This window comes from Scyliorhinus canicula, chromosome 1, assembly GCF_902713615.1.
Source record: "Scyliorhinus canicula chromosome 1, sScyCan1.1, whole genome shotgun sequence".
Taxonomy (NCBI): Eukaryota; Metazoa; Chordata; class Chondrichthyes; order Carcharhiniformes; family Scyliorhinidae; genus Scyliorhinus; species Scyliorhinus canicula.
The window spans coordinates 211654914-211681725 of NC_052146.1; the positions used below are offsets into that span (position 1 = coordinate 211654914).

The 26812-nt window shown below is 44.3% G+C and overlaps 1 protein-coding gene across 3 annotated transcripts in view; it reads right to left on the minus strand.

The window, feature by feature from the left end:
* kif16ba (kinesin family member 16Ba) overlaps positions 1–26812 on the minus strand; it is a 218944-nt gene that overhangs the window by 173009 nt on the left and 19123 nt on the right. For 2 of the 3 annotated variants that reach the window (XM_038807007.1, XM_038807017.1), the window contains exons 2-6: positions 17456–17525; positions 12542–12655; positions 9385–9501; positions 6843–6940; positions 4497–4606 (exon numbers count right to left, since the gene is read on the minus strand). In XM_038807007.1, the coding sequence (XP_038662935.1) occupies positions 4497–4606; positions 6843–6940; positions 9385–9501; positions 12542–12655; positions 17456–17525 (509 nt within the window). Of the gene's footprint in view, positions 1–4496; positions 4607–6842; positions 6941–9384; positions 9502–12541; positions 12656–17455; positions 17526–19716; positions 19825–26812 lie in introns of all 3 variants that reach the window. The other variant, XM_038807021.1, reaches the window with a different exon arrangement.

Sequence of the window (26812 nt, forward strand, 5' to 3'; positions counted from 1 at the left end):
ACTACTTGAGCCCAAGTAAAGGGATGCTTTGATCGCTGTAGAGATTACTCGAGGGAATCATACTGACAGATACTGGAGACTGCCGACAGCGCACCAGCTTAGTCTGTAGCATGCTGGGAATAAAGTGTAGCTGTAAATTCTCCAACTGAGAAACTAATTGCTCTTCCGAAATGTTCAGACACCTGACTAAAAACACCAATGAAAGGATAGAAATGGGCACAAAACGAATGTTATAGATAAGTTTAGTTATGTGAATCACGTTAGTATGAATTATGCAATCTCTTATGCTTTCGCTATGTTCGAAACCTCAGTGGAATTTGACAAACCTGAAGAATAAAGTAGGCAGTTGAAAGCATTTTTCAATAGTTTGATTGCTCAAATTTCTACTCTTATTTGTTTGGTTGAGATTTTCCACTACAGATGGACAACATTCAGGCTTGCATAGACAAGTCACAGGTTACATTCATACAATCTCCAATATTTAAAAGTCTAACCCGCCAACCTTCAACAATATATTCATTGTCAATTGATATTTGACCAAGCTGGACACTATTGATCACAAGTTCAGCCATATCAACACCATGGTTACAAGAACATGGTAAACTGGGTATTCTGCAAAAGCGGTTCACTTCCTGCTCTCCAAAAGCTTCTTCTTAAAAGCAAGTGTGACTCAAAGATTACTGGATTATTGAATGTTTGCAACCACAGCTCTTAAGGAGCTCGCACAATCTAAGTCAAATTGGTTTGCTTGCCTGACATTCCTGCCACTAAAGTTAATATCCAACTCCTCCACCCTGGCACAACGTGACTACAGTACATACCATCAGCATCCTGGGAGCTACTGAACTAGAAACTGAACTGGACCCAGCCATACAAATACCGTGGCTTCAAGAGGAGGTCGAGAGTTTAAGAATCCTGCAGTGAATAACTCATCTTCTGACTCCCCAGAGCCTGACCACCATCTACAAGGCAACAAGTTAGGAGTGTAATGGAATACTCCCCAGTTGCCTGGATGAGTACAGCTCCAACAACACTCGAAGCTTGATACCATCCAGGAAAAAGCAGCCTATTTGACTGACACTCTTACATGAACACTCGCTCCCTCCACCATCGACAAAGAGTAGTAACAGTGTGTACCGTCAACAAGATGTACAGCAGAAACTCACCGTGGCTCCTTCGGCAGTACCTTCAAAACCCACAACCACTACCATCTAGAGGGATAAGGGCAGCAGATACCTGGGAACACCACTCCTTCCAAGTCACACACCATCCTGACTCGGAAACGTATTGCCGTTCCTTCACTCTCGTTGGGTCAAAATCCTGGAATTCCCTACCTAACAGCACCGTGGTATTGTCTGCACTAAAGGGCCTGTAGCAGTACAAAAAGGTAGCTCACCACCACCACTTTCTCAAAGGCAATTAGGAATGAGCAATAAATGCTGGTCCAGCCAGCGACACCCACATCCCTTTACTTGATTTTTTAAAATAATAAAAATGCACAGCAGCAACTCACTAAGGTGAGAATGTCATTAAGGTTGGAGGAGGTGATTAGTCTTGCCTTGCTTTGCAACATTTAGCATCGAGGAGGAGAGAAACAGTAGAAATTACATCGTCTTTATATCACAAACCATCATGGCCTGGACATGGATCTTTTTTTTTAGTGTCACTGGGTCAATATTCTTCAAATCCTAACTCAACACTATTGTAGAGAACACTAACACTGTAAAGACTGTAGCAATTCAAAAGAGTGACACACCAGCAGCTTTTCTGGGCAACTGGTAATTTGACAAAAATGGTCTTGACAACATTACTCATATCCTGAGGGCTAATTAAAATTAGCTGGTATTTTGTTGTATTCAAAATATAAAACTTGGACTAATTGAAAAGTACAAAGCCAAAGTCTGATCCGAATTAAAATAATGACTTCAAAGTATAATACAAAAAGTGAAATGCGACAGTCTGCACAATTCACCTGCTTTATTATTAAATGCTACATCTTCTTTCTATTGCTGAAAAGAGAGACATGTTACCAAAAACTTTTGCCTTGCATCCATCAGCACGGCTGCCAAAATCAAAACAATCACAATAATTTATACTGCAGGAGAAAAGGATGTTGATCTGTTGGCAAGTTGACTGATTGGCCAAGGCGTTGCCATGGAGAAAAAAGCAAGGAACAATAGGCTCCACAAGCTCCCGGATAATTCAAAAAAGACACAAGACTTGGACATATTCCTTTTGTTTGCAGAGAACTGTTCCCTGCTCATAGATGGTTGTCGCCTCTAGCAAGTGCAAATAGCCATGTTACAAGCTCAATTGGCTGTTAGTGTAGCTATCAGCGCACTCAGGATCATTCAGCAAGTGCTACCCTAATCTTCTTTCTCTTCTGCCACCGCACAACCAAGATATGTACCTCGCTCACAATTCCACACCCAAGTATTCCTCCCTTCCATAGCACATGTCTACACCCGCTTCTCAGCCACACAACTGTAGTTTACGGACCACTTGCTCTTTCTCATCCTGAGTACCGTTCTTCTGCCCATATCAAATGTCCCAACAAAAAGATGTTGGAGATTTAAAATATTGCACAAAGGTAAAGGAATATAATATCAAAGAATCATAGATTTCATAGTGAAAAAGTGGCAGGGTCTCTGCACTCAATCCTCAAAATGTTGCTAAAAATTGTGAAGTATAACAAAATAGGATTTAGATTATTCCATTATCTTAAATCAACAATCCTAATAATATTGTATATTATATAGAATAACATCCATTTCATGCCAAAGCCCACTTAATAAGAGCATTGGGCATCCACCAAAATGAAGTGCAGGAATTCAAACGTTCCCTTTTATTTGTTCACATCACTCATCTCTGCTTGAAAAGGCTGATGATCTTAAGTCGATGCTAATGCTGCTATTTCCTAACCACATCCTCCTGGTCATTCACAACACCAGGTTAAAGTCCAACAGGTTTGTTTCGAATAACCAGCTTTCGGAGCGCAGGTCCTTCGTCACCTGATTCACCTGATGAAGGAGCTGTGCTCCGAAAGCTCGTGACTTGAAACAAACCTGTTGGACTTTAACCTGGTGCTGTTAGACTTCTTACTGTGCTCACCCCAGTCCAACGCCTGCATCATTCACAACATGTTAAGTCAGTAACCTAAATTCCAGGTTCATATGAATCAGATATAAATAGTGTTTCGCTTTTACATCATACTCAGGAACATATCTTTATCTAGCAGTAAGTGGAGTAAAAGGAAGAGAAATAGAGGAATATTATTGTGCATTATCCAAAAACATTAGATCAATGAAATGAAAAATATGAAATGAAAATCGCTTATTGTCACAAGTAGGCTTCAAATAAAATTACTGTGAAAAGCCTTAGTTGCCACATTCCGGCGCCTGTTCGGTGAGGCTGGTACGGGAAAATCACCGGGCAAAGCTTAACTTGAGCTTGCACCCTCACAAGGAAGCATCAACTCTCTACTTAGCACCTCTGCTGCTCATTCAGGCAAGAACATCAGGGTATGAATGGCATGTGTAGAATAGTATCCTACTATCCCAAAACGCAGAACACAGAATGGATACACCTTCCTTATCAACAGGTGTAACTTATATGCAAGAGGCTAGGTGTGGGTTTAGTGTTGACCATTGCAGCTTTGTCGTACATTTCTATTTCCAAGTGTTAATGCCCAAAATATATTGGGTGCGATTCTCCCCTACCCGGCGGGGCCGACGGTCCCAGCACCGAGGAGTGGTGTGAACCACTCCGGTGTTAGGCCGCCCCCAAAGGTGCGGAATCCTCAGGGGCTAGGCCGCCGCAGGAGCGGTTTGTGCCCCGCCGGCCGGCGCGGAAGGGGCTTGGCGCCCCTTTGCGTCGGCCATCGTGGCCTTTTACACCAGCCGACGCGGAGGAATAGAGTGCCCCCACAGTACAGGCCCGCCCGCGGTGGGCCCGATCACGGGCCAGGCCACAGTGGAGGCACCTTCCGGGACCAGAACCCCGCACCCTCCCGAGGTCTCTGAAGGCCACCCGCGCAGCCAGGTCCTGCCGGTAAGCACCTATTCTAATTTACGCCGGCAGGACCGGCCGAAAACGGGCGACCACTCGGCCCATCGCGGGGAGGAGAATCGCCCGGGGAGGGGGGAGCCGCTTCCAACGACCGCCAACCAGCGTGGCGCGATTCCCGCCCCCACCAAATCCCTGGCGCCGCAGAATTCGGCAGCCGGCGGGGGCGGGATTCACACCACACCCCGCCGATTCTCCAACCCGGCAGGGGGTCAGAGAATCCTGCCCATTTTTTTCTTGATCGCAATTACTATTCTTATACATTGTATAACACACTTGACATCACAAGAGACAATGCTGATAACTCTCGTATCTATCAACTTAGATCAGAAACTTAAGACGGTTCAAATGTTCCCATTTGAGCCAAAACACTTGTAATCCAGGACTAATGTATCCCAAGGTTGAATTTCTTGTTGCGGATATATTCTTACCCTCTACATACGGACCTTCCTTTGGATGTTCCCTTACTCTTAAATTGAACGTTTTGGTTGACTTTCTCCTGAGCAGATCCCGTACGCGTTCATTATAAATCTCCAGGTAGCTGTTTTGTGGGGAAAAAAGGTTCCTTTAAGACTTATGCATATGACAAATTTACTTCTGTGCACCTCAAACCAGCAGAGGATCCTTTCAGACCCATTCCTCTGCCTGCCATATCTGCCGTTATGGTTTTCAGACTCCTGGGACCCACAAAGTAACACAATTCATTACCAGCACTGATGGAGAATGAATGCCCAGCAAGGAAAAATTAGAAACGGATATTGAGACTGAAGGGCTAAGTTTTGAGAAAGAAAGAACTTGCATTTATAAAGGCTTTCACAACCTCTGGACATCATTTAGCATTTTACAGCCAATGAATTACCTTTTGAAGTGCAACCACTCTTGTAATGTAGGGAAATGCTACAAGCTCACAGAAACAACAGCAAACACAGCTTTAAACTGATCATCTGGTCATTTGTGATGTTGGTTCAGAGATAAATTGTGGTACAGAACACCAGGAAAGCTCGCCTGCTCTCCTCTGAACTGTGCCACATTCACTTCAGTGAACAGACTGCAGCTTTGGTCAATTTGCACTCCAATAGTGCATCACTCCCTCGGGACTGTACCAAAGCGTCAACCTAGATGGTGTGCTCAAGTCTTTGGAGTGGGGATGAAAGCCACAGCTATCCTATTCAGAGGACAGAGTGCTATAACCGAGTCGAGGCTGAAACCTCAGCTTTTTCTTTTTAAACAAAAGCTGGAGAGAGAGATGGAGAGGCAAAGTAGTTTAGCGAGCGTGTTCAAGAGACCAGGACGATGCAATTGAAATTTTGACGTCACAAAGTGAAGGAGGGAAGAGAAAAACACTGTCAGAGGAACAGAGCACTGGGAAAGAGTTACAAACCAGAGGTCATGTCTTACTAACTTGATTGAGTTTTTTGTGGAGGTGACGAAGATGATTGATGAAAGTAGGGCAGTGGATGTTGTCTACATGGACTTCCGTAAGGCCTTTAATAAGGTCCCTCATGGCAGACTGGTACAGAAGGTGAAGTCACATGGAATCAGAGGAAAGCTGGCCAGATGGATACAGAACGGGTTTGGACACAGAAGACAGAGGGTAGCAGTGGAAGGGTGCTTTTCTGAATGGAGAACTGTAACTAGTTGTGTTCCATAGGGGTCAGTGCTGGGACTTTTGCTGTTTGTAATATATATAAATGATTTGGAGGAAAATGTAACTGGTCTGATTAGTACGTTTGCGGATGACACAAAGGTTTGTGGAATTGTGGATAGTGATGAGGACTGTCAGAGGATACAGCAGGATGTAGGTCGGTTGGAGACTTGGACAGAGAGATGGCAGATGGTATTTAATACGGACAAATGTGAGGTGATGCATTTTGGAAGGTCTTCTCCCAATTTAGCACCTTCACCCGAGGAGTACTCTTATCTCTAACGAACAATACCTTAAAACTTACTGAATTGTGGTCACTGTTCCTGAAATGCTCCCCGACTGAAACTTCGACCACCTGGCCGGACTAATTCCCCAATACCAGGTCCAGTACAGCCCCTTCCCTAGTTGGACTGTCAACATATTGTTTCAAGTATTGTTTCAACACATAATAATAATAATCTTTGTTGTCACAAGTAGGCTTACATTAACACTGCAATGAAGTTACTGTGAAAAGCCCCTAGTCGCCACATTCCGGTGCCTGTTTGGGTACACAGAGGGAGACTGAGAGTATCCAATTCACCTAACAGCACGGCTTTTGGGACTTGCGGGAGGAAACCGGTGCACCCGGAGGAAACCCACACAGACAAAGGGAGAAGGTGCAGACCCCACACAGACAGTGCCGCAAGCCTGGTATCGAATCTGGGACTCTGGAGCTGTGAAGCAACAGTGCTACCCACTGTGCTACCGTGCTGCCCATGGCCTTAATTTGGATTTCTTTTTTTAAAACAACTATTTGGGATTTTTGTTTTGTGGTCAATGAATTGTGCAGCAGTGGAGTTGAAAATAAAAATTAATTCAAATTTTTGGGTACACTTCTTGGACCCAGTCTTGGCATCAGGCATTTCCATCTACAATACCAGGTGAATCACTCTTGCTCTGCCCCACAGCAATTGGCTTCACATTTCCTGCAAGAGTGTTACATTTCCAATAGCCACCTTGACAACTTATGATATTTCAAAGGGTATGTGGCACTGAACATTTTTACAGTGAGGTGTCAGTCAACGCATCAACAAAGAAATGGCATTCAAGTCTGAGATGGCGATAACAAAGCAAAAACACTCTAGCTTCCTACCTTACTTCTGTGCGAAATGAAGCTTCATCCCACCTAGACTTCCCTGCAATTCTGTCATATAGCCCTTGACAAATTCGAGGTATCAGGCCTACATCATCCTAAAATAGAATAAAAAACAGATTGTCCATGATCCAGAGAAGAAAATGATGTTGACTCAAATGAAGTTTACCTTCTGGTATATTCAATTAAGCTTTAGTGAAGCACATTAGGACACATCAATGTGGACGCAAATATTTCTAGGGCATTGATTGAGTTCTGGGGCAGAGGAAGCTCTAAAGCTGAAATTGACATCAGCTAAACCAAACTGGTGCCAATGTTGCTACTGACCAGGTAAAGATAGCAGTGTGGGAAGAGTTAAGTAATAATGCAGAGGCAAGAAGCAAAAAATGAGCATATGGGGAGGAAGCAAGGTTCACTGCAGAAGAACCAAAGCAGTCCAAAATAGGCAACCCAAGTGAGGGTATGGTAATACATATTTTAAGAAAATTGGAGATAACTCAAGGAGAGAGAACAAAGAAAACAAGCAGCTGAAGAGTATAAGTGTATCATGACAGACAAAGCGCTAAGACATTTAATTTAGAATTAGAACAGAGGAGCCTGATGTTGGGGCCTTGATAAAAGCTGTTTGCAGGGCAGTTGAGGCAAGATGATGTGTCAATGACAAAATTTCCAGAAAAAATAATTTTAAACATATTATTAATAAAAACGAACTGCAACCATTAGAAAATTTCTAACATCTGTTTGAGTGAAGCCAAGAGATAATAAAAGATTAGTTACAATATTAGGAGCACGTCAAGTCCACCAAATAGTGATAAAAAAGGGTGAGACGTATTGGCAATTTAGAAAAGTTTCAACAACAACTTGTATTTATATAAAGACATAGTATTTATAATATAATAAAACATCCCAAGGCACTTCAAGGGCACACTATAAAACAAAGTATGACTGAGGCACACAAAGATTAGGTTAGCTGAGGTAAATGTTAAAAGAGTGTTCTAAAGGAGGAATGCAAGATAGCAAGGTGGAGAGGTATAGTGACGAGTATTCCACAGCATAGGGTGCAGGCAACTGGGTGCAGCCACCAATTGTGCAGCAATTAAAATCAGGGATGCTCAAGAGGCCAGAATTAGAGGAGTGCATATATACCTTGGAGAGTTATGAGGTTGGGAAGGTGCAATAGATGGGGAGAGTTTCCACTGACAATAGGTTGAAATTATAAAGCAGCCTACTATAAGACATAAATTGGCAATGATGGGTGGGGAGGAGCGCTTGCAATGCATTAAGGATTGTTCCCTTAAACCACTATGCTGCATATCCAACAAGGAACAATAGAGTGCTAGATCTGGTTGTAGGTAATAAAGCTGAAAAAACAAAATTGTGACCTGAAGGCAAAGGATAATTTAGGCACAGCGCACCCACAACCCAATTAGCTTTGCAATGAAAATAGCAAAGGAAATGAATAATTTTTAAATTATTGTCCTTGCCTGGAAGTTAGCCAATAGCAGTGAGATGAAAGATGATGCAGTCCAAATTAATTGTTTGTAAACATTTTTAGAATCTGGCAGATTGAGACACTTCGATACAAGTTAAGGTGTAGTTTTCTATATTTCATAGATTTATTTCTGTATTGATCATTTGGTGCTTGTTTCATTCACAAAGGCTTTGACAAAACTCCATGGAAGAAATAGGTTGTATGATAACTACAAGGATAACATGGAAAAAGGTTGTAAAATACATAGAATAGAACAAATGAACATTGGAATAGAATATACAAGAGGAGTGACAATTAACAGGGGTTTTTACAAATAGTAAGGGAACGGACAAGGGTCAGGTCAGCCATTTTGCACTTGAGAATGACCAAATGAAAGGTGTTTAAACTGTTTTGTACCATTTTACAGAGGGGATGAACTGTAAAAAGTTACCAACGAGTTTGTGTAAGAGTCATTAGTGGTGTCATAAGAAAAGGGACAACAGAGAAATAAATCAACCAGTCCACATGAGGATATAAAGTATTAAATGAAATTGGGGGGAGAGCCAAGGGGCTGGATGGTGGCAAATGTTATTCCTCTGTTCATGAAATGGGAAAAGAATAAGCTCGGAAATGACAGACCAGTCACGCATCACCTCCATTGAAGGTTAAATCCTAGATCCATAAATCAGTGAACATTTAGCACATTATCTGATTACATGTCTAAATTTAAAGTCAGCAGGGAGTTTTAACGGCTAAGTCATGCTTGATTAATCTTGTAAAACTTTTTTTCGAAAAGGAAATCAAAATCTACAAAGTGAATGTGGTTTATGTGGATTTTCAGAAATCCAAGTTTAAGTTCAGTGCATTAAGGTATTCGCATAAAATGGTTTCTTGTTTTTGGCAAGGATCTTTTAGACCAAACCGTACAGCACCTGTCTAAACATTACCATTTGGCATGAAAGAGGAGGAGGTCCGGTTCACAGAATTTTCCCTGTGTCAACACCATTGACCTTAGGAACTGGAAAAGCAACCCAGTGTACCCAGCCCATGCTGCTCCCACAAACCTCTTACCAGGTTTCCCATCATTGTATATGATTTCCCAGATCCAGTCTGGCCATAAGCAAATATGCACGCATTGTAGCCTTCAAAGGCAGCCTCAAGGACATCAGTGCCAAGATTCTTGAAAACCTACAAGGAAAGAAGCATATTTTCTGTATGACAGGGATAGAGCGATGCTTGTACTACTTGGCCTCTAGAATAAAGGTTAGTCTAGTTTGCTTAATTCTTTCTCAAGTACGAAAGTACTTAATTCTTTGTCAACATGCAAAAATATCTGACAGGTCAAGCAATAACTAGATTTTGCCAAAACAGCCAGTTATTAAAGTTCAAGACTCAAGTCAGGACTACCATGGGGGCAACAGGACCAAATTGCAATTATTCTCACTACAGAAAGTCCTATTGCACAGGTCAGTTGCATTTATCATCTCAGCCTGAGCAGTTTGGGCTATGCTTTTGTTCCTCGCAATTTATTAAAAGAGGATTGGCAACGTGAGAAAGTTGTTGCAATGTGGAGTGCACTGCCTGAAAGGGTGGTAAAAGCAGATTCAATTGTAATATTCAATACATGAGTATTAGATAAATGTTTGAAGAGATTTTTTTTCTAAATGCTATGGGGACGCAAGGGAGTGGAGTAAATTGGAAAATTCGACCAAAGAGCAAGCACAAACATGATAGGTTTTATGGCCTCCTTATTTTTGCTATATTACATGACCTAAAGTAAACCCTTTTCTTTCTTCCACAGGAGCAATGTTCCAGCTCTCGGTAATGCTAGCTAATGCCACCATAGAGCTATAAAGTATCATCACCACTGTTTCATATTTGACATGTCAACAATACCCACCAGGTTTTATAAATAATAAACACCCATCCCAGTCTACATAGCCCCCACCATAACTATCACTATCGACTTGAATATTTGTTGCTGATCTAATGCTGCCTTTGTGAAAAATGTTAAAAAGGAGCTTAAAATAAACAAGAAATGAATCCTTCACATTTTGGAGTTAGGTCACACACACTTCAACTTGCAACATAGAACAGAGTATAGCGATTCAATCACTGTTCTTGTATGGCTGTACCACAATATCTGTTATCAGTATGGCAAGTAGCAGAAAATAACAAATGACCAGGATACTAATTACGGACTGACGATGATGGAAGGCTATACTTTCTCTCCTTTTACTTTGTCAGCTTGAAACTAAATCCTCCACTTCTTTTGTTTTCATTCCTTGTTTACCAGCATTCAGCTGTTGCTCCTCCCCATCTCTTTAACCTCCTCCAGCCATATTAATTTCCAAGAATTGTTCAACACTCTAACACTAGCCTGTTGACAAACCCCCCACTTCTTTCATCACACCACAGGTTCTGTACCACTGGCACGGCCTTGTAATGTAGGAGTTTTAGTATTCCTTGGCTAATGTAGGAGTTTTAGTATTCCTTGGCTAATAAGGGCATGTGGTTTGCTCCCTGTCCTTTGCTAATCTCATTCAATGTTAATTCCTGTAATCTTGAAAGCCACTTAATTATTTCGGTCACAATAGCCCGGATTTTGCGGTTGCAATGACAGTAAAACTGACGGCATTCTCTATCACTACTCCTCCAAGTCCGACAACTCCTCCAAGGCGGACAGGAATTTCCAGGGTCCAGACATGTACAGTTAACCATGGAAATCTTGAAAAGGAGTGGTTCCTTGATCCTTCACAGAGCGGACTATTGAAATCCCCGTAGGTGACAATCTTTGGCAACATCCAGAGAGCAATTTTCTTTTAAATTGGGTCACCGATTCTATACTTCCAGAAAATAAATGCAACTTTTTTTCCAAGATAAGCTTGGTTACTTGATTGTAGCCTATCCAATTATCTGTTGCTGTCAGGCTGTAAAATCTGAGATATCGGCTGCAGCAAAAAAAATAGGAGGATCAAAAGGTTTAAAAGGAAATTTGAAGATCTACAACCAATTTTTCTTTAACGATCTCAGACTTGGCAGACAGTTTCATTAGGTAAACAGGTGGAGAAGAGGTGCCTACCACTGGAAAAGCATTCAACATGTCTTCCGCAAATGTCCTTAAGCCTACTGTCACACCTTCTCCTTATAATCCCTAGAGTGGTGACAGAAGACAGTAGTTTTTACACCCTTTATCACTTCCAAAAATTACATGCCAACCGAGTGAGGAAGTACTGGAGTTCCCATCACTATGCTGCCTGATTTAAGAGTGCTGTGTCAGCTAACGCTTAAAGGCCAGAAGGCTTACTGCCACGTTCCCGTCTCTCCAGCTTTCTCTCTCATTCTGCCTTTGATATTCCTACCCCAGCTGTAGACAGGAACGTGGCACCCCAGGCAAACATCCCAACAAATTAACCTCTGAAATTGCTATCTATTTCCCAAAGATAATGCAACAAAATTCTAGGACGCCAATCCAACTTTAAACTCAAGCATATGGTTCTGACTAGTTGCATAGAGAAGTAGGAATTTGGAACTAGTTGCATGCCCATGGCAGCACGTCATCTGTATTCATTCTGCATCATGGAATAGTACATTCACCAATTTCTTTTTAAGATACAAGACATCACAACCATTAATTTTGCTTGGACTTTGTTCCAAATTCCTACTTCCCTATGCAAAAAGACATTCTAATCTCTCCTCTCAAGGTTTTCGAAATGCGTGCTGTACCCTTCAAACCCTTCTTCAGTTCTCTGCCCGAAAGCAGGTCCAACCCACCTTCACCACAGGGAGGGCAAGGAGGTAGATCCTGAATCTACCCAGCCAGAATGGGGATTAAAGCCCATTCTGTTGGCACCAATCTGATCTACACGAACCAACTGAGTCAACCTGCTCCAACCACCCCCCAACCAGGGGTTTGGGTTTAAGTAGGAACATGCACTTTTACATGCATGTTGCAGCACGCAGTTATGAGTAGTGATGGTAGATTTTCTTTCCATCACAAGACTGACCAGGAATCTCTCACACTCTTACTGTCTGCCATTGGCATACATTGAAACATTGGCAGGTTGAACCCACAGCTTCTGACTCAAGAGGCAGAATCGCTACTCACTGCCACAAGACCTCCATCTTGCAAACACTATTGATATTAAATAACGGACATCATGAACCATGCTTCTATTTTTTTATACTGTGCCGGGTAGGGAGATTTAATTACCAAGCTAAAACATACCCTTTCCTGGGATACAAATTTGGGACTCCTGCAATCAGCAGACCAGTAAGAATAGTCATATGTAAATGTTTTTAGTCGCTCTCGTCCAGAATCTCCTGAACTTCCTTCTGGGATCTATTGGGAGGAGAGCAAAAATAAAATCTTGAAAATTAGCACACATTAAAATTTGAAAAATTGTTTAGGTTAATTGTACATTTTACAGAAAATATTTGAATACCCTCATTGCTGGCAAACTATATTAACTCATATTTCAGGAATACGGCGTGTTAAGGACTTAAGAGCTCACCACATTTAACCTCAACATTTATGTAAACTTCCAAAATTGTTCCATATCCACCCTGAAATTAGCCTATTGTAAGCTATTGTACATATCCAATTTAAATTTAAGAACTGTTAAATGTTTTTACATACAATGCAAAATAAAGTGCATTTGTTTTGGATGGAAGCACAGATCACCTCAGTTCAACACTGGCAGTGCTATGGGAACATTACTAGAATGCACCACTCAGTCCAGTGCAATGTTTTATTTTGAACACAAAAGCATTTATGGAAAAGCACGTGCTTACACTGCATAGAAAACATTTTGACTTTCAATATAAAGAAACTAGGGGATATAAAATGCACCTGGTTTTTAAGCATTGCAAAATTCTAGGGGCTGAATTCTCCGCTCTCGGGAAAAATCGGGAGGGCCGTCGTGAACTCGGCCGAGTATCACGACGGCCTCGGAGGCCGCTCCTCGCCTCCTATTCTCCCCTCCCGGCGGGGCTAGGCGCGGCGCTCTGTAAATCATGGCCACGGGGGCGTCGCGCCGAGAATGACGCAGCCGGCGCGCCTAATGACATCAGCCGCGCATGCGCAGGTTGGCCGGCTCCAACCCGCGCATGTGCGGCTGACGCCATGATGCTGACGGCACAAACCTGCGCATGCGCGGTGGCCGTCTTTCCCCTCAGCCGCCCCGCAAGACGTGGCGGCTTGATCTTGCAGGGCGGCGGAGGAGAAATAGTGCGTCCGATTTGGACGCCGGCCCGACAATCGGTGGGCACCGATCGTGGGCCTGTCCCCTCCCGAGCACAGTCGTGGTGCTCTTTCCTTTCTAGGCCACCTACAAGCCCCAAACGGGCTTCTCACTCCCGTTTCACGATGGCAGCGACCAGGTGTGTTTGCCACCGTCGTGAAACGGCCGTGAACGGCAGGCCGCTCGGCCCATCCGGGTCGGAGAATCGCCGTGAAAATCGACGAGCGGTGATTCTTCCGAGTCCGGGGGGGGGGGGGGGGGGGGGGGGCGTGAATTTTGTCGGGGGCCCTCCCGCGATTCTCCCACGCCGCGTGGGGAGCGGAGAATCGCGCCCTAGGTATTTCACAGTTAATATTTTAAACCAAATACTGTGCTAGTATTTTTATATTCTGTGTTTCACAGTTAATATATTAAACCAATTACTGTGCTAGCATTTTTATATTCCTTGCTCGTGTACCTTTCCTTTCTCCTGTATGTTAATTAGTTCATTACTTACAATTCTCTTTCAGTTTTTTAAAATCTTGTTCATGGAATTGAAGTGTCACTGGCATGGCCTGCATGTGTTGACCATTCCTAATTGCCTTTGGGAAGGTGGTGGTGAGGTGCCTTCTTGAATCACAACAGTCCATGTTGTGTAGGTACACCCAGACTGCGGAGGTTTTTGACCCAGCATCAGTGAAGGAACAGAGATAAACTGGTATGACACAAGCCATCCTTGTGTGGATTCTCCTAACAAACTAAACACAGGTGCTCACTGTAAAACCTTTGTAAGTCATCTTTTAAGTACTGTCTTCCCCATTGATTCGTCATAGCATGGCAAGTGTTATTGCAAACATGACCCCCAGAAATGTAACAGGTCCTTCAGAAGATCAGATGGCAACTTTTTTTTACCATGAGGCCTAGCCAAGGTGGTGGAACCGCTTAATCGGTGATTGAGCGAATGCAGCAGAGGCTGATGCCCCAGGGCCTGGCGATCCAGAAAGAGGAGGTGGCGGTGGGGGAGCATGAGGAGCAGTGGGCCTCATTGGTGTGATGCAGGAGAGGCTTAAGGAGAAGGCAGAGGATCTGAAGAATTGCTCCAGAAGGCAAACCCTCAGGACTGACGGGGCGCCCGAAGGTATTGAACGTGTGGAGGCCAGGGCGTACATGGTAAGGATACTGGAGAAATTGACGGGAAAGGGGGCCTTTGACTCGCCCCGGAAGGTCGACTGGGTGCTGATGAGGAGGCGGTAGGAGGGCGAGCCGCCGAGGACGATGGTGGTGAGGCTTCAGCGTTATCTTGAAAAGGAGAGGATCGTTCGATGGGTGTGGCAAACGAGGACATGTAGCTGGGAAAGGAACAAATGCGGGTTTACCAGGACCTGGGATCAGAACTGGCAAAGACGATGGCTGGGTTTAACTGGGTTACAGCTGACCTCTTGAAAAAGGGGGTGACGTTTGGAGTATTGTATGTGGCCCGCCTGTGGGTGATTTTCCAGAAACAAGAGTATTACTTTGGCACGCCAGAGGAGACAATGGAGTTTGTGAGGGACAATGGACTGGGAGGAGTGTGAGGACATTGAACTTTGGGGAGTTTTGTGTGTTCTTTAAAGTTCTTGATCATGGGTCTTTTGGAGAGCAGGCTTTTTTATGGGGGAAACAACAATGGTGAGTGCACATTTTGTTAATCTTTAGGGATGTATGGTTGGGTGGATTGGGGGGCGGGGAGCCACCATGCTAGCTGGGCGGGCTAGTTAGCGGGAGTGAAGTGAGGGGTTGCCAGGTGGTAGGTGCAGTAGCGGGACGATGGGGCTGGTTCTTTATTTAAGGGTGGGTGGGGGGAGGGTTGCTGGCAAGGGTGTGCTTGGTGTGGCGCAGTTGGATAGGGTTCGGTGATGGTGGACATCAGAGGGTGGGCCTTGGGGGTCCTGGCCGGTGGCTGGCTCGAAAAGGGATATGGCTGATCAACAGGCTTGGAATGTGAGGGGATTGAATGGGCTGGTGAAACGGTCACATGTGTTCGTGCACCTGAGGATCTGAAGGCGGACATGGCCTTTTTGCAGAAGATGCTCCTAGAGATAGGGGACCAGGTGAGGTTAAGGAAGGGATGGGTGGAGAAGGAGTTTCATTCGGGGCTGGATATGAAGATGAGATGGCTGGCGGTGTTGGCTAATAAGCAGGTAGTGTTCCAGGTGAGGAGTATTGTGGTTGATCTTGGGGGGGGCATGGTGGTTTGCCTGGGGAAGTCCCCGTGGAGATAATGTGCTTTGCAGCCCGCGAAGATAATGTTTTTTTAGCTTGGGCAGATGAGGTCATTGCTGTATGAAGCCAAGGAAGGCAGAGAGATTTAGAGAAGCTGTTAGAGTGACATGGGGCGGGATTCTCCCCTAACTGGCGGGGCAGGCCGCACTAGTGCCGAGGAGTGGCATGAACCACTCCGGCGTCGGTCCGCCCGGAAGGCGCGGAATCCTCCGCACCTTCAGGGGCTAGGCCGGCGGCGGCGGGGTTGGCACCACGCCAACCGGCATCGAAGGGCCTCCGCCAGCCGGCGCGAGTTGGCCAGCGTGTGCTGGTATGATCCCAGCGCATGTGCAGGATGTGTTCTTCTCCCCGCCAGCCATTACAGCGGCCAGCGAGAGGGAAAGTGTGTCCCCCACAGCACAGGCCTGCCTGCGGATCGGTGGGCCGCGATCACGGGCCAGGCCACACTGGCGGCACCACCCCTGGGCCGGATCTCTCCCCTTCCCCGCCCCCGAGGACCCCGCAGGCCACCTGCAGAGCCAGGTCCCGCCGGTGCGGACCTGGTTTGATTTACACCGGTGGGACTGGTCGACAACGGGCGGCCGCCCATCGTGGGCCGGTGAATCGCCGGGGGGGGGGGCTGACTAATGCGGCGCGATTCCCGCCCCGCCAAAACCCCAGCGTCGGAGAATTCCGCAGCCGGCGTCGGGGCGGGATTCACACTGCCCCCCGGCAATTCTTCGACCCGGTCGGAGAATCCCGCCCATGGTTTTTGGGGAAAACTTTTGGAAGTGAAGTCTGATCTCTATCTGGCAAACCTTGTTTTTCTTGAGACCACAAGTAAAGGCAGTTTTCGTTCCCAGTAGGAGAGTTTAAAAACAGGAAAGATAATATTTTAAAAGCAGAGCAGTCTGTCTAAAGACAAGGAAGAGGCTGAAACAACCCAATCGAAGCATCTCTTTGGAGACATCGAGCCAGAGTCTGAAGGGGTTCCAACCAGAGCCAGACTATGTTCTGTACCACAAGTATTGCTCCATGGTTCTGGTCATTTTAAGCTGGTCTTAGAACTGCATGTTTCTTTTCTTGTTGTTCAATGGGAAATTATATAGTTGTGTTAAGGTGTGATTGTAAGCTGTTCTTTTCGGGTGTGAAGTCAAAAGTTTAATATTGTATTCAGAATAAAGGTTTGCTTTAGAAATAACAATGCCCTATTTTTTCCTGCAATCACTCCGGGAGCGAAACATTCTTTCTGCACAGTCTTAAAATGAACTAAATTACTAAGATTTCGGTCCAGTATCCTCACCACAGTTGGGAGTCTGGTCTGGGATCGTATCAATTGACCAACCATGTTGTGGGCAGAGGATAGTGCTGGTGTATGGTCATATATATATATATATATATATATATATATATATACACACATATATATATATATATATATATGGTGAGCTGCAGTAACCAGAATGCTACTTGCGAGGAGCTCTTGGTACTTGCTGTCTCCATCACAGTGTCAAACTCATGATGGGCTGTTGTCTAGTAACCACCCTCTCTGGGCTTGAGAGAAAGAGGCAGCATTTAAAAGGGGCGGGAGTAGGTGAGAGAATGAGAGAATTAAGATCCCCTTTGAGGTCAAATGGTATTGACTGAAAGTGGGTTGATGTTATTCTAAAATGCGATACCTTTAAGTTTGTGATTGTTGTTTTGTTTCCATCCATTTGTATGATGAACTTCGCATCCAAATCCTTTTCTCTGCACAAAAATAAAGATATTTGTTCATTCAGAAAATTACATTAAAATAACTTGTAATCTAGTAGGATGTAGAAAATCAGCAATATCAGTTTTATTTATAAATATTATAAGACGCAAACAAATAATTAAGATGTTCGACTCCATGCCAATTTTACAGTAACTACTTTCTTTCTGCAAAGTTTCATCTTATCATTTTTGTTCAAATGGAGAGAAATAGGGGCAGTACGATGGCGCAGTGGTTGGCACTGCATGCCTCATGGCGCCGAGGTCCCAGATTCGATCCCGGCTTTGTGTCACTGTCCATGTGCAATTTGCAAATTCTCCCCGTGTTGTGTGGGTTTCGTCCCCACAACCCAAAGATATGCAGGGTAGGTGGATTGGCCACGCTTAATTGACCCTTAATTGGAAAATGAATTGGGTACTCTAAATTTATTTTTTTAAATGGAGACAAATAAAACAAGAATATTAATAGTCTCCACTTGCCTGGTGAGTACAGCTCCAGCAACAATCAAGAAGCTCAACAGCATCCAGGAAAAAGCAGCCCACATAATTGCCACACCTTCCAAGACAATAAATATTCATTTGCTCCACTGTGCACCATGGCAATAGTGTGCACCATCTACAAAATGGAACTCACCAAGGCTCCTTTGCCAGCACCTTCCAACAACCTCTACCCTGTAGAACGACAAAGGCAGCAGACACATGGGAACACCACCACCTGCAAGTTTCCTTCCAAGCCAGTCACTATCCTGACTTGGAAATATATCATCGTTCCTTCTCGGTCACTGGATCAAAATCCTGGAATTCCCTCTCTAATAGCACTGCGGGTGTGCCTACACCACACAGACTGCAACGGTTCAAGGTGGCAGCTCACCACCACCTTCTCAATTAGGGATGGGTAATAAATCTTGGCGTAGTTAGCGACACTCGTATCCAATGAATGAATACTTTTTTTAAATGTAGAGAAAGCCTTACTTGGCAATCGTTTTTTGTTTTTTTTTGCACCTTTTGGAATAGTCATAACTCCTACTCACTCCCTTCTGAACACAATGGGCACGATTGTCCGCTCCCCACGCCGGGTGGGAGAATCGCGGGAGGGCCGGGCGACTCATGACACGCCGCCCTGGCACCCCCTGCGATTCTCCCACCCCCCCGCTCGGAGAATCACCGCTCGCCGTTTTTCACGGCGAATGGCGATTCTCCGGCCCGGATGGGCTGAGCGGCCTGACGTTCCCGACAAGGTCACGCCGGCGGCAACCACACCTGGTCGCTGCCGTCGTGAACATGGCGCCAAAGCTTTGTTTGTGGCTTGTGGGGGGCGGAGAGGGGAGTGAGCACCACGGCCGTGCTCGGGAGGGGACTGGCCCGCGATCGGTGCCCACCGACCATCGGTCCAGCGTCTCCAAGGGACGCACTCTTTCCCCTTCGCCGCCCCGCAAGATCAAGCCGCCACGTCTTGCGGGGCAGCAGAGGGGAAGACGGCAACTATTGCCAAATCTGCCTGGCTCTATTCCCAAAATCTAGAGTTTAGGTAGAGGTGGGGAATGAAAGGGGAGGTAAAAGAATTCCAACAGACGCAGTTATGGCATCGCAGCAGCTCCCACTAATCCCGTCAACAGCACATTATCCATACTCATCGAGCTACATAAAAAAGACGGCATCAAAAGACCACCTAAAATGTTACCAGTAAGGAATTTGTTGAACTACAGCATTTAGATCTATATCATAGTTGATGCTAATGTATGCAGACAACAACTGATAGCTAGCATTTATTAATAATTCCCTTCAATTACCTTTAATAGGCCAAATTAACATACTAGTTACCACTATGCTAATGCTTTAAATTTGAAACAGTACAGCACACTCACAGCAGCCAACTGGGTGCTACAAAGGCAAAAAGCAATTATTACTTTGAATCTCAATTTAGCAATTATCTGAGACAATTTCAAAATCCTATTACAAAGTGTTAGCCATTTGATGTAGCAGAAAAATAACTAAAAATGTTGTAGAGCTATGGAAACAGACTGGCTTCTCTTCAGTGACACTGACAATCAGCTGTCACTCAGACAAGCTTGGCTCTTGAATGTGGCTGGTAATGAATGTAGAGAGGTGTGTCCTTGTTTAATTTCTTTTTGATAAATTTAGTGCAAAAATATAATTTTAGGTAACAGAAACGTGAAAATCCACTTACAGTCAATTATTTTGAGCCAGCTGTGATTCTGAATCTACCCACTTGGAAGCCCGTTTGGGAGTAAGTTGGTTGGATGGTGAGCATTGGAGTGACTGTTTCTGCATCACACTCCATAAGGCAGCATTATGCAATACAAGTAAATTTATAAGTACCGACAAGCACAAGTCCAACATTTTGGACTGACTCACAAATCATCCAATAGAACTGAAAACTTTACATTTGTACTGCACCATTCACACCCCCAGAACATCTTAATAAAGCAATTTTGAACACTAGTCCGTTCTAATGTAGGAATTGTGACAGCCACAGTGTGTGGAGGGTGTGGATACTCTGATTATTAAAACAATTCACAACACATTTCTACAAAAAACAAATGGTACAAGCACTAAACTTTGCGTTGGAGAGACCAGGTACCCTCGCCTCTGTCTGCTAAATTGCTGCTTAATTGGAAAAAGTGAATTGGGTACTCTAAATTTATTTTTTTTAAAACAATGCAATGAAGTTACTGTGAAAATCCGTAAATGTATAAGAAAAATAGCTTTGTAACGTATGATGTTGAACAAATAATCTCCTTGATGGGTAAGAGATAAAAATTTAAAATATTATCTCCACTCCTGGGGTGTATGGTTAAAGATGCGATACTCATTAGCTTCCTCTGAAACTTGTACACCCCCAGCTGGCATTTGCATGACACTTCGCAAAGATTCCTGCACCCATATGTTGTGGTTCTTCAGTTTGAGGAACTTACAGTCCCTAAGGTTGTACAGTCACTATATCCTTTCCGGTAAAATTCTGCAACAGTTAATCGATTTCCTGGCAACTTGAGCAGAAAACGTGCATTAAAAACCATCTGGACCATTCATATGATGCCCATCAAGGCACTAGAATCTCTATCCAACTAGCACAGTGGGTAGCACTGTTGCTTCACAGCTCCAGGGTCCCAGGTTTGATTCCCGGCTTGGGTCACTTGTCTGTGCGGAGTCTGCACATTCTCCTCGTGTCTGCGTGGGTTCCCCCCGGGTGTTCCGGTTTCCTCCCACAAGTCCCGAAAGACGTGCTGTTAGATAATTTGGACATTCTGAATTCTCCCTCTGTGTATCCGAACAGGCGCTAGAATGTGGCGACTAGGGGCGTTTCACAGTAACTTCACTGCAGTCTTAATGTAAACCTACTTGTGGCAATAATGATCACTATTATTACGGGAGCACTGTTTTAACATTGACTCACTCCAGATCTGCCAAAAACACTGTGCCAATACCACAGTCATTATGAAAGTCACAAACTGTATCAAAACTCAATGTCATAGCGAAATTTATACCATATTCACTCTGCATCAGGCTACTTTACTTTGCCAGTATCGCCAAGGGAGAAGAAGCAATGCAAAACGGATCGTGTTTTTCGGGTCCTTAAGGGGGAGGGGGAGCAGCCCCAAGTCGTAGTCCACATTGGCACTAACGACATAGGTAGGAAAGGGGACAAGGATGTCAGGCAGGCCTTTAGGGAGCTAGGATGGAAGCTCAGAGCGAGAACAAACAGAGTTGTTATCTCTGGGTTGTTGCCCGTGCCACGTGATAGTGAGACGAGGAATAGGGAGAGAGAGCAATTAAACACGTGGCTACAGGGATGGTGCAGGCGGGAGGGATTCAGATTTCTGGATAACTGGGGCTCTTTCTGGGGAAGGTGGGACCTCTATAGACAGGATGGTCTACATCTGAACCCAAGGGGCACCAATATCCTGGGGGGGAGATTTGTTAGTACTCTTTGGGGGGGTTTAAACTAATTCAGCAGGGGCATGGGAACCTGGATTGTAGTTTTGGGGTGCGAGAGATTGAGAGTAGAGAGGTCAGGAGCACAGATTTGACTTCGCAGGAAAGCGGCAGTGTTCAGGTAGGTGGTTTGAAGTGTGTCTATTTCAATGCCAGGAGTATACGAAATAAGGTAGGGGAACTGGCAGCATGGGTTGGTACCTGGGACTTCGATGTTGTGGCCATTTCAGAGACATGGATAGAGCAGGGACAGGAATGGTTGTTGCAGGTTCCGGGGTTTAGGTGCTTTAGTAAAGTCAGAGAAGGGGGCAAAAGAGGGGGAGGTGTGGCGCTGCTAGTCAAGGACAGTATTACGGTGGCAGAAAGGGTGCAAGATGGGGACTCTTCTTCCGAGGTAGTATGGGCTGAGGTTAGAAACAGGAAAGGAGAGGTCACCCTGCTGGGAGTTTTCTATAGGCCACCTAATAGTTCTAGAGATGTAGAGGAAAGGATGGCGAAGATGATTCTGGAAAAGAGCGAAAGTAACAGGGTAGTTGTTATGGGAGACTTTAACTTTCCTAATATTGACTGGAAAAGATATAGTTCGAGTACATTGGATGGGTCGTTCTTTGTACAATGTGTGCAGGAGGGTTTTCTGACACAATATGTTGACAGGCCAACAAGAGGTGAGGCCACATTGGATTTGGTTTTGGGTAATGAACCAGGCCAGGTGTTAGATCTGGAGGTAAGTGAACACTTTGGAGACAGTGACCACAATTCGGTGACCTTTACATTAGTGATGGAAAGGGATAAGTATACCCCGCAGGGCAAGAGTTATAGCTGGGGGAAGGGCAATTATGATGCCATTAGACATGACTTAGGATGTGTAGGTTGGAGAAGTAGGCTGCAAGGGTTGGGCACACTGGATATGTGGAGCTTGTTCAAGGGACAGCTATTGCGTGTTCTTGATCAGTACGTACCAGTCAGACAGGGAGGAAAGGGTAGAGCGAGGGAACCGTGGTTTACCAAAGAAGTGGAATCTCTTGTTAAGAGGAAAAAGGAGGCCTATGTGAATATGAGGCGTGAAGTTTCAGTTGGGGCGCTTGATAGTTACAGGGAAGCGAGGAAGGATCTAAAGAGAGAGCTAAGACGAGCAAGGAGGGGACATGAGAAGTCTTTGGCAGGTAGGATCAAGGAAAACCCAAAAGCTTTCTATAGGTATGTCAGGAATAAAAGAATGACTAGGGTAAGAGTAGGGCCAGTCAAGGACAGTGGTGGGAAGTTGTGTGTGGAGGCTGAGGAGATAAGCGAGATACTAAATGAATACTTTTTGTCAGTATTCACTCAGGAAAAAGATAATATTGTGGAGGAGAATGCTGAGACCCAGGCTATTAGAATAGATGGCATTGAGGTGAGTAGGGAAGAAGTGTTGGCAATTCTGGACAAGGTGAAAATAGATAAGTCCCCGGGGCCTGATGGGATTTATCCTAGGATTCTCTGGGAAGCCAGGGAAGAGATTGCTGAGCCTTTGGCTTTGATTTTTAGGTCATCATTGGCTACAGGAATAGTGCCAGAGGACTGGAGGATAGCAAATGTGGTCCCTTTGTTCAAGAAGGGGAGTAGAGATAACCCCGGTAACTATAGGCCGGTGAGCCTAACATCTGTGGTGGGTAAAGTCTTGGAGAGGATTATAAAAGATACGATTTATAATCATCTAGATAGGAATAATATGATTAGGGATAGTCAGCATGGTTTTGTGAAGGGTAGGTCATGCCTCACAAATCTTATCGAGTTCTTTGAGAAGGTGACTGAACAGGTGGACGAGGGTAAAGCAGTTGATGTGGTGTATATGGATTTCAGTAAAGCGTTTGATAAGGTTCCCCACGGTCGGCTATTGCAGGAAATACGGAGGCTGGGGATTGAGGGTGATTTAGAGATGTGGATCAGAAATTGGCTAGTTGAAAGAAGACAGAGAGTGGTGGTTGATGGGAAATGTTCAGAATGGAGTTCAGTTACGAGTGGCGTAAGTGGAGAAGTGTGAGGTGATTCACTTTGGAAAGAATAACAGGAATGCGGAATATTTGGCTAATGGTAAAATTCTTGGTAGTGTGGATGAGCAGAGGGATCTCGGTGTCCATGTACATAGATCCCTGAAAGTTGCCACCCAGGTTGATAGGGTTGTGAAGAAGGCCTATGGTGTGATGGCCTTTATTGGTAGAGGGATTGAGTTCCGGAGCCATGAGGTCATGTTGCAGTTGTACAAAACTCTAGTACGGCCGCATTTGGAGTATTGCGTACAGTTCTGGTCGCCCCATTATAGGAAGGACGTAGAAGCTTTGGAACGGGTGCAGAGGAGATTTACCAGGATGTTGCCTGGTATGGAGGGAAAATCTTATGAGGAAAGGCTGATGGACTTGAGGTTGTTTTCGTTAGAGAGAAGAAGGTTAAGAGGTGACCTAATAGAGGCATACAAAATGATCAGAGGGTTAGATAGGGTGGACAGCGAGAGCCTTCTCCCGCGGATGGAGGTGGCTATCACGAGGGGACATAGCCTTAAATTGAAGGGTAATAGATATAGGACAGAGGTCAGAGGTGGGTTTTTTACGCAAAGAGTGGTGAGGCCGTGGAATGCCCTACCTGCAACAGTAGTGAACTCGCCAACATTGAGGGCATTTAAAAGTTTATTGGATAAGCATATGGATGATAAGGGCATAATGTAGGTTAGATGGCCTTTAGTTTTTTTTCCATGTCGGTGCAACATTGAGGGCCGAAGGGCCTGTACTGCGCTGTATCGTTCTATGTTCTATGTTCTATGTTCTAAAACAAAGCAGTTCTACACAGAACATAGAACATAGGACAGTACAGCACAGACCCTTCAGCCCTCGATGTTGTGCCGAGCATTTTCCGAAACCAAGATCAAGCTATCCCACTCCCTGTCATTCTGGTGTGCTCCATGTGCCTATCCAATAACCGCTTGAAAGTTCCTTAAGTGTCCGACTCCACTATCACAGCATTTTAATCTTTATTATTGTGACAAGTAGGCTTGCATTAACACTGCGATGAAGTTACTGTGAAAAGCCCCTAGTCGCCACATTCTGGCGCCTGTTCGGGTACATAGAGGGAAAATTCAGAATGTCCAAATTACCTAACAGCACGTCATTTGGGACTGGTGGGAGGAAACCGGAGCACCCGAAGGAAACCCACACAGACACGGGGAGAACGTGCAGACTCTGTACAGAAAGTGACGCAAGCCAGAAATCGAACTTGGGACCCTGGCGCTGTGAAGCAACAGTGCTAACCACTGTGCTACCGTGCCTACCTTCATGAGCAAATTACATATTTCTGTGTAATCCTAACCATCTTAAATTGCTGATAGCATTAAAACTTTCCTAGGACATAATAGCCTTCACATTACATATATTTGGGAGCACAACATATGCATTCCCTTTTCCCAGGGCACGAAGGGTTAGGTTGTATTCCTCCAACGTGTGGAAAGTGGGGATGCAAAAGGGCAAAATGTGTCATGTTAATTTAAGACTCGGGAATTTCTGCTGGCTTTGCTAAAGAATGACCTTAAGTGACTTGCCTCATTCATCATTAATAACAGATGACAGCAGAAATTGCACAAGAATTATAGAAAGAATCCAAAATATCAACTTCTCAATGCTTATACGAACATTCATATTTTCCTCACCCAAATGATCACTTTCACTAGTACAATCATTGAAAAAAACGGCAATAGGAATGAGGGCAATAAAAGCAGCTCTTTAAAAAATTACATTTGCTGAACTGATAATGTCTTCTGTGCCAGAGTCACACTTAAAGATGTGTCAAGGAGCTCATTTGGCACTTTGCCTAAGCAAACTTTAGTGCACAAGCTTTGATTCCACACCATTAAACTTATGTTGTGTAAAGTAGGCATCAAGATTCTCTTTTCAGCTTCATTTCAGCGTCATGAGCTCTGGCTCAGGATTTAGACTACATTGCCACATTAACTGCAGCTTTCTTATGAAGAAAGACTACTGTGCAAACTTAGTGCTTAGGATTTCAAATCAGGTGAAGAAAAATGGTATTATATGCAGGGTCACTACTTCAGTGACTGAAAAGGTCATAACCAGTGGGTGTTATGTGGAATTTTCATTAATATTCTGGGAATCATTATTCAATGATTCTGAAACCGTAATCAGTAGTCTTGAGTATCAGATGCAAGTCAGTTATATCCAGAGCTAAAAGTATGGATAAAGTGATAAAGTTTCAATCATCCAGGATTCAAGGTGGTACTTTACCATTGAGAGAGATGCATAGTGCAAATCTGGCACACATGAAATAAAATGTCTATAAACTGATTACCAAGCACACATTTATAAAACAGTTCAGGGAAGCTTTTTAGGGTATGTGACAAAATATATCTCCAGGTTATTCATTCCAGAATAAGTGGTGTAGTGAAAGTCATTCGATGCCAGCAAATCTATGGAATAAAGATCCAATATACAAATCCAGAACCAACGTTCAAGATCACTGATTAATGCTTTGCACAAAGCAAGAGTCGCAAAACATAATCCCCTAAATTGGATAGCCCTTTCAAAGACTTAGCACAGGGACAATGGCCTTCTGTCACCGTAAGATTCCACAATTAAGTCCCAGTTATGAGGAATAAATATATAACGCAATTGTTTCTGTATTGCTCTTTGCTAGATCAATCAGAAATTCATTCTACGGCCTTGCTCTCTTCCCGTTAGTTAGTATTTCTTTCTCTGCCTCCAATATTCATCTTTTCTGCAGTCCATTGGCCACATTTATCCTGTAATCGCATTTACTCACTTTCATCCCATGTCCTTTCAACATCTGGTCCTCTATCCATCGATCCAATCTAATCCCGAATGTTTCTGCTCAGCCCCTAATCCCACGAAATAAATCCAGTGCCTCAAAATCTGTAAGGAAGCTTTGCCTGCTCCCTGCTGCAAATATTTTGTGTGCAATCCTGTTTCTATATACTTTATTCTATCCTAATTCTGAACACTTGCATTGCCCTTCAGTTGGTGCTGCATCAATGAGAGGAAAACAAATATTTTTTCACATCTTCTTACATATTTGAAGTCCATCATACCATGCAGGATCCTAGGGAATTTAGATTGTGCCTTTTGTGCTTACACGTGAATCACAATAATTTAGCGTACAGGTACATTGAGTAATTAGGAAGACAAATGGAATGTTGGAGTATAAAAATGGGACGTCTTGCTACAGCTCCACATGACATTGGTGACACTGCGCCAACAGTACTGTGTACCATTTAAAGAAGAACATGCTTGCATTGGAAGCAGTTCACAGAAGGTTAACTCAGCTAATTCCTG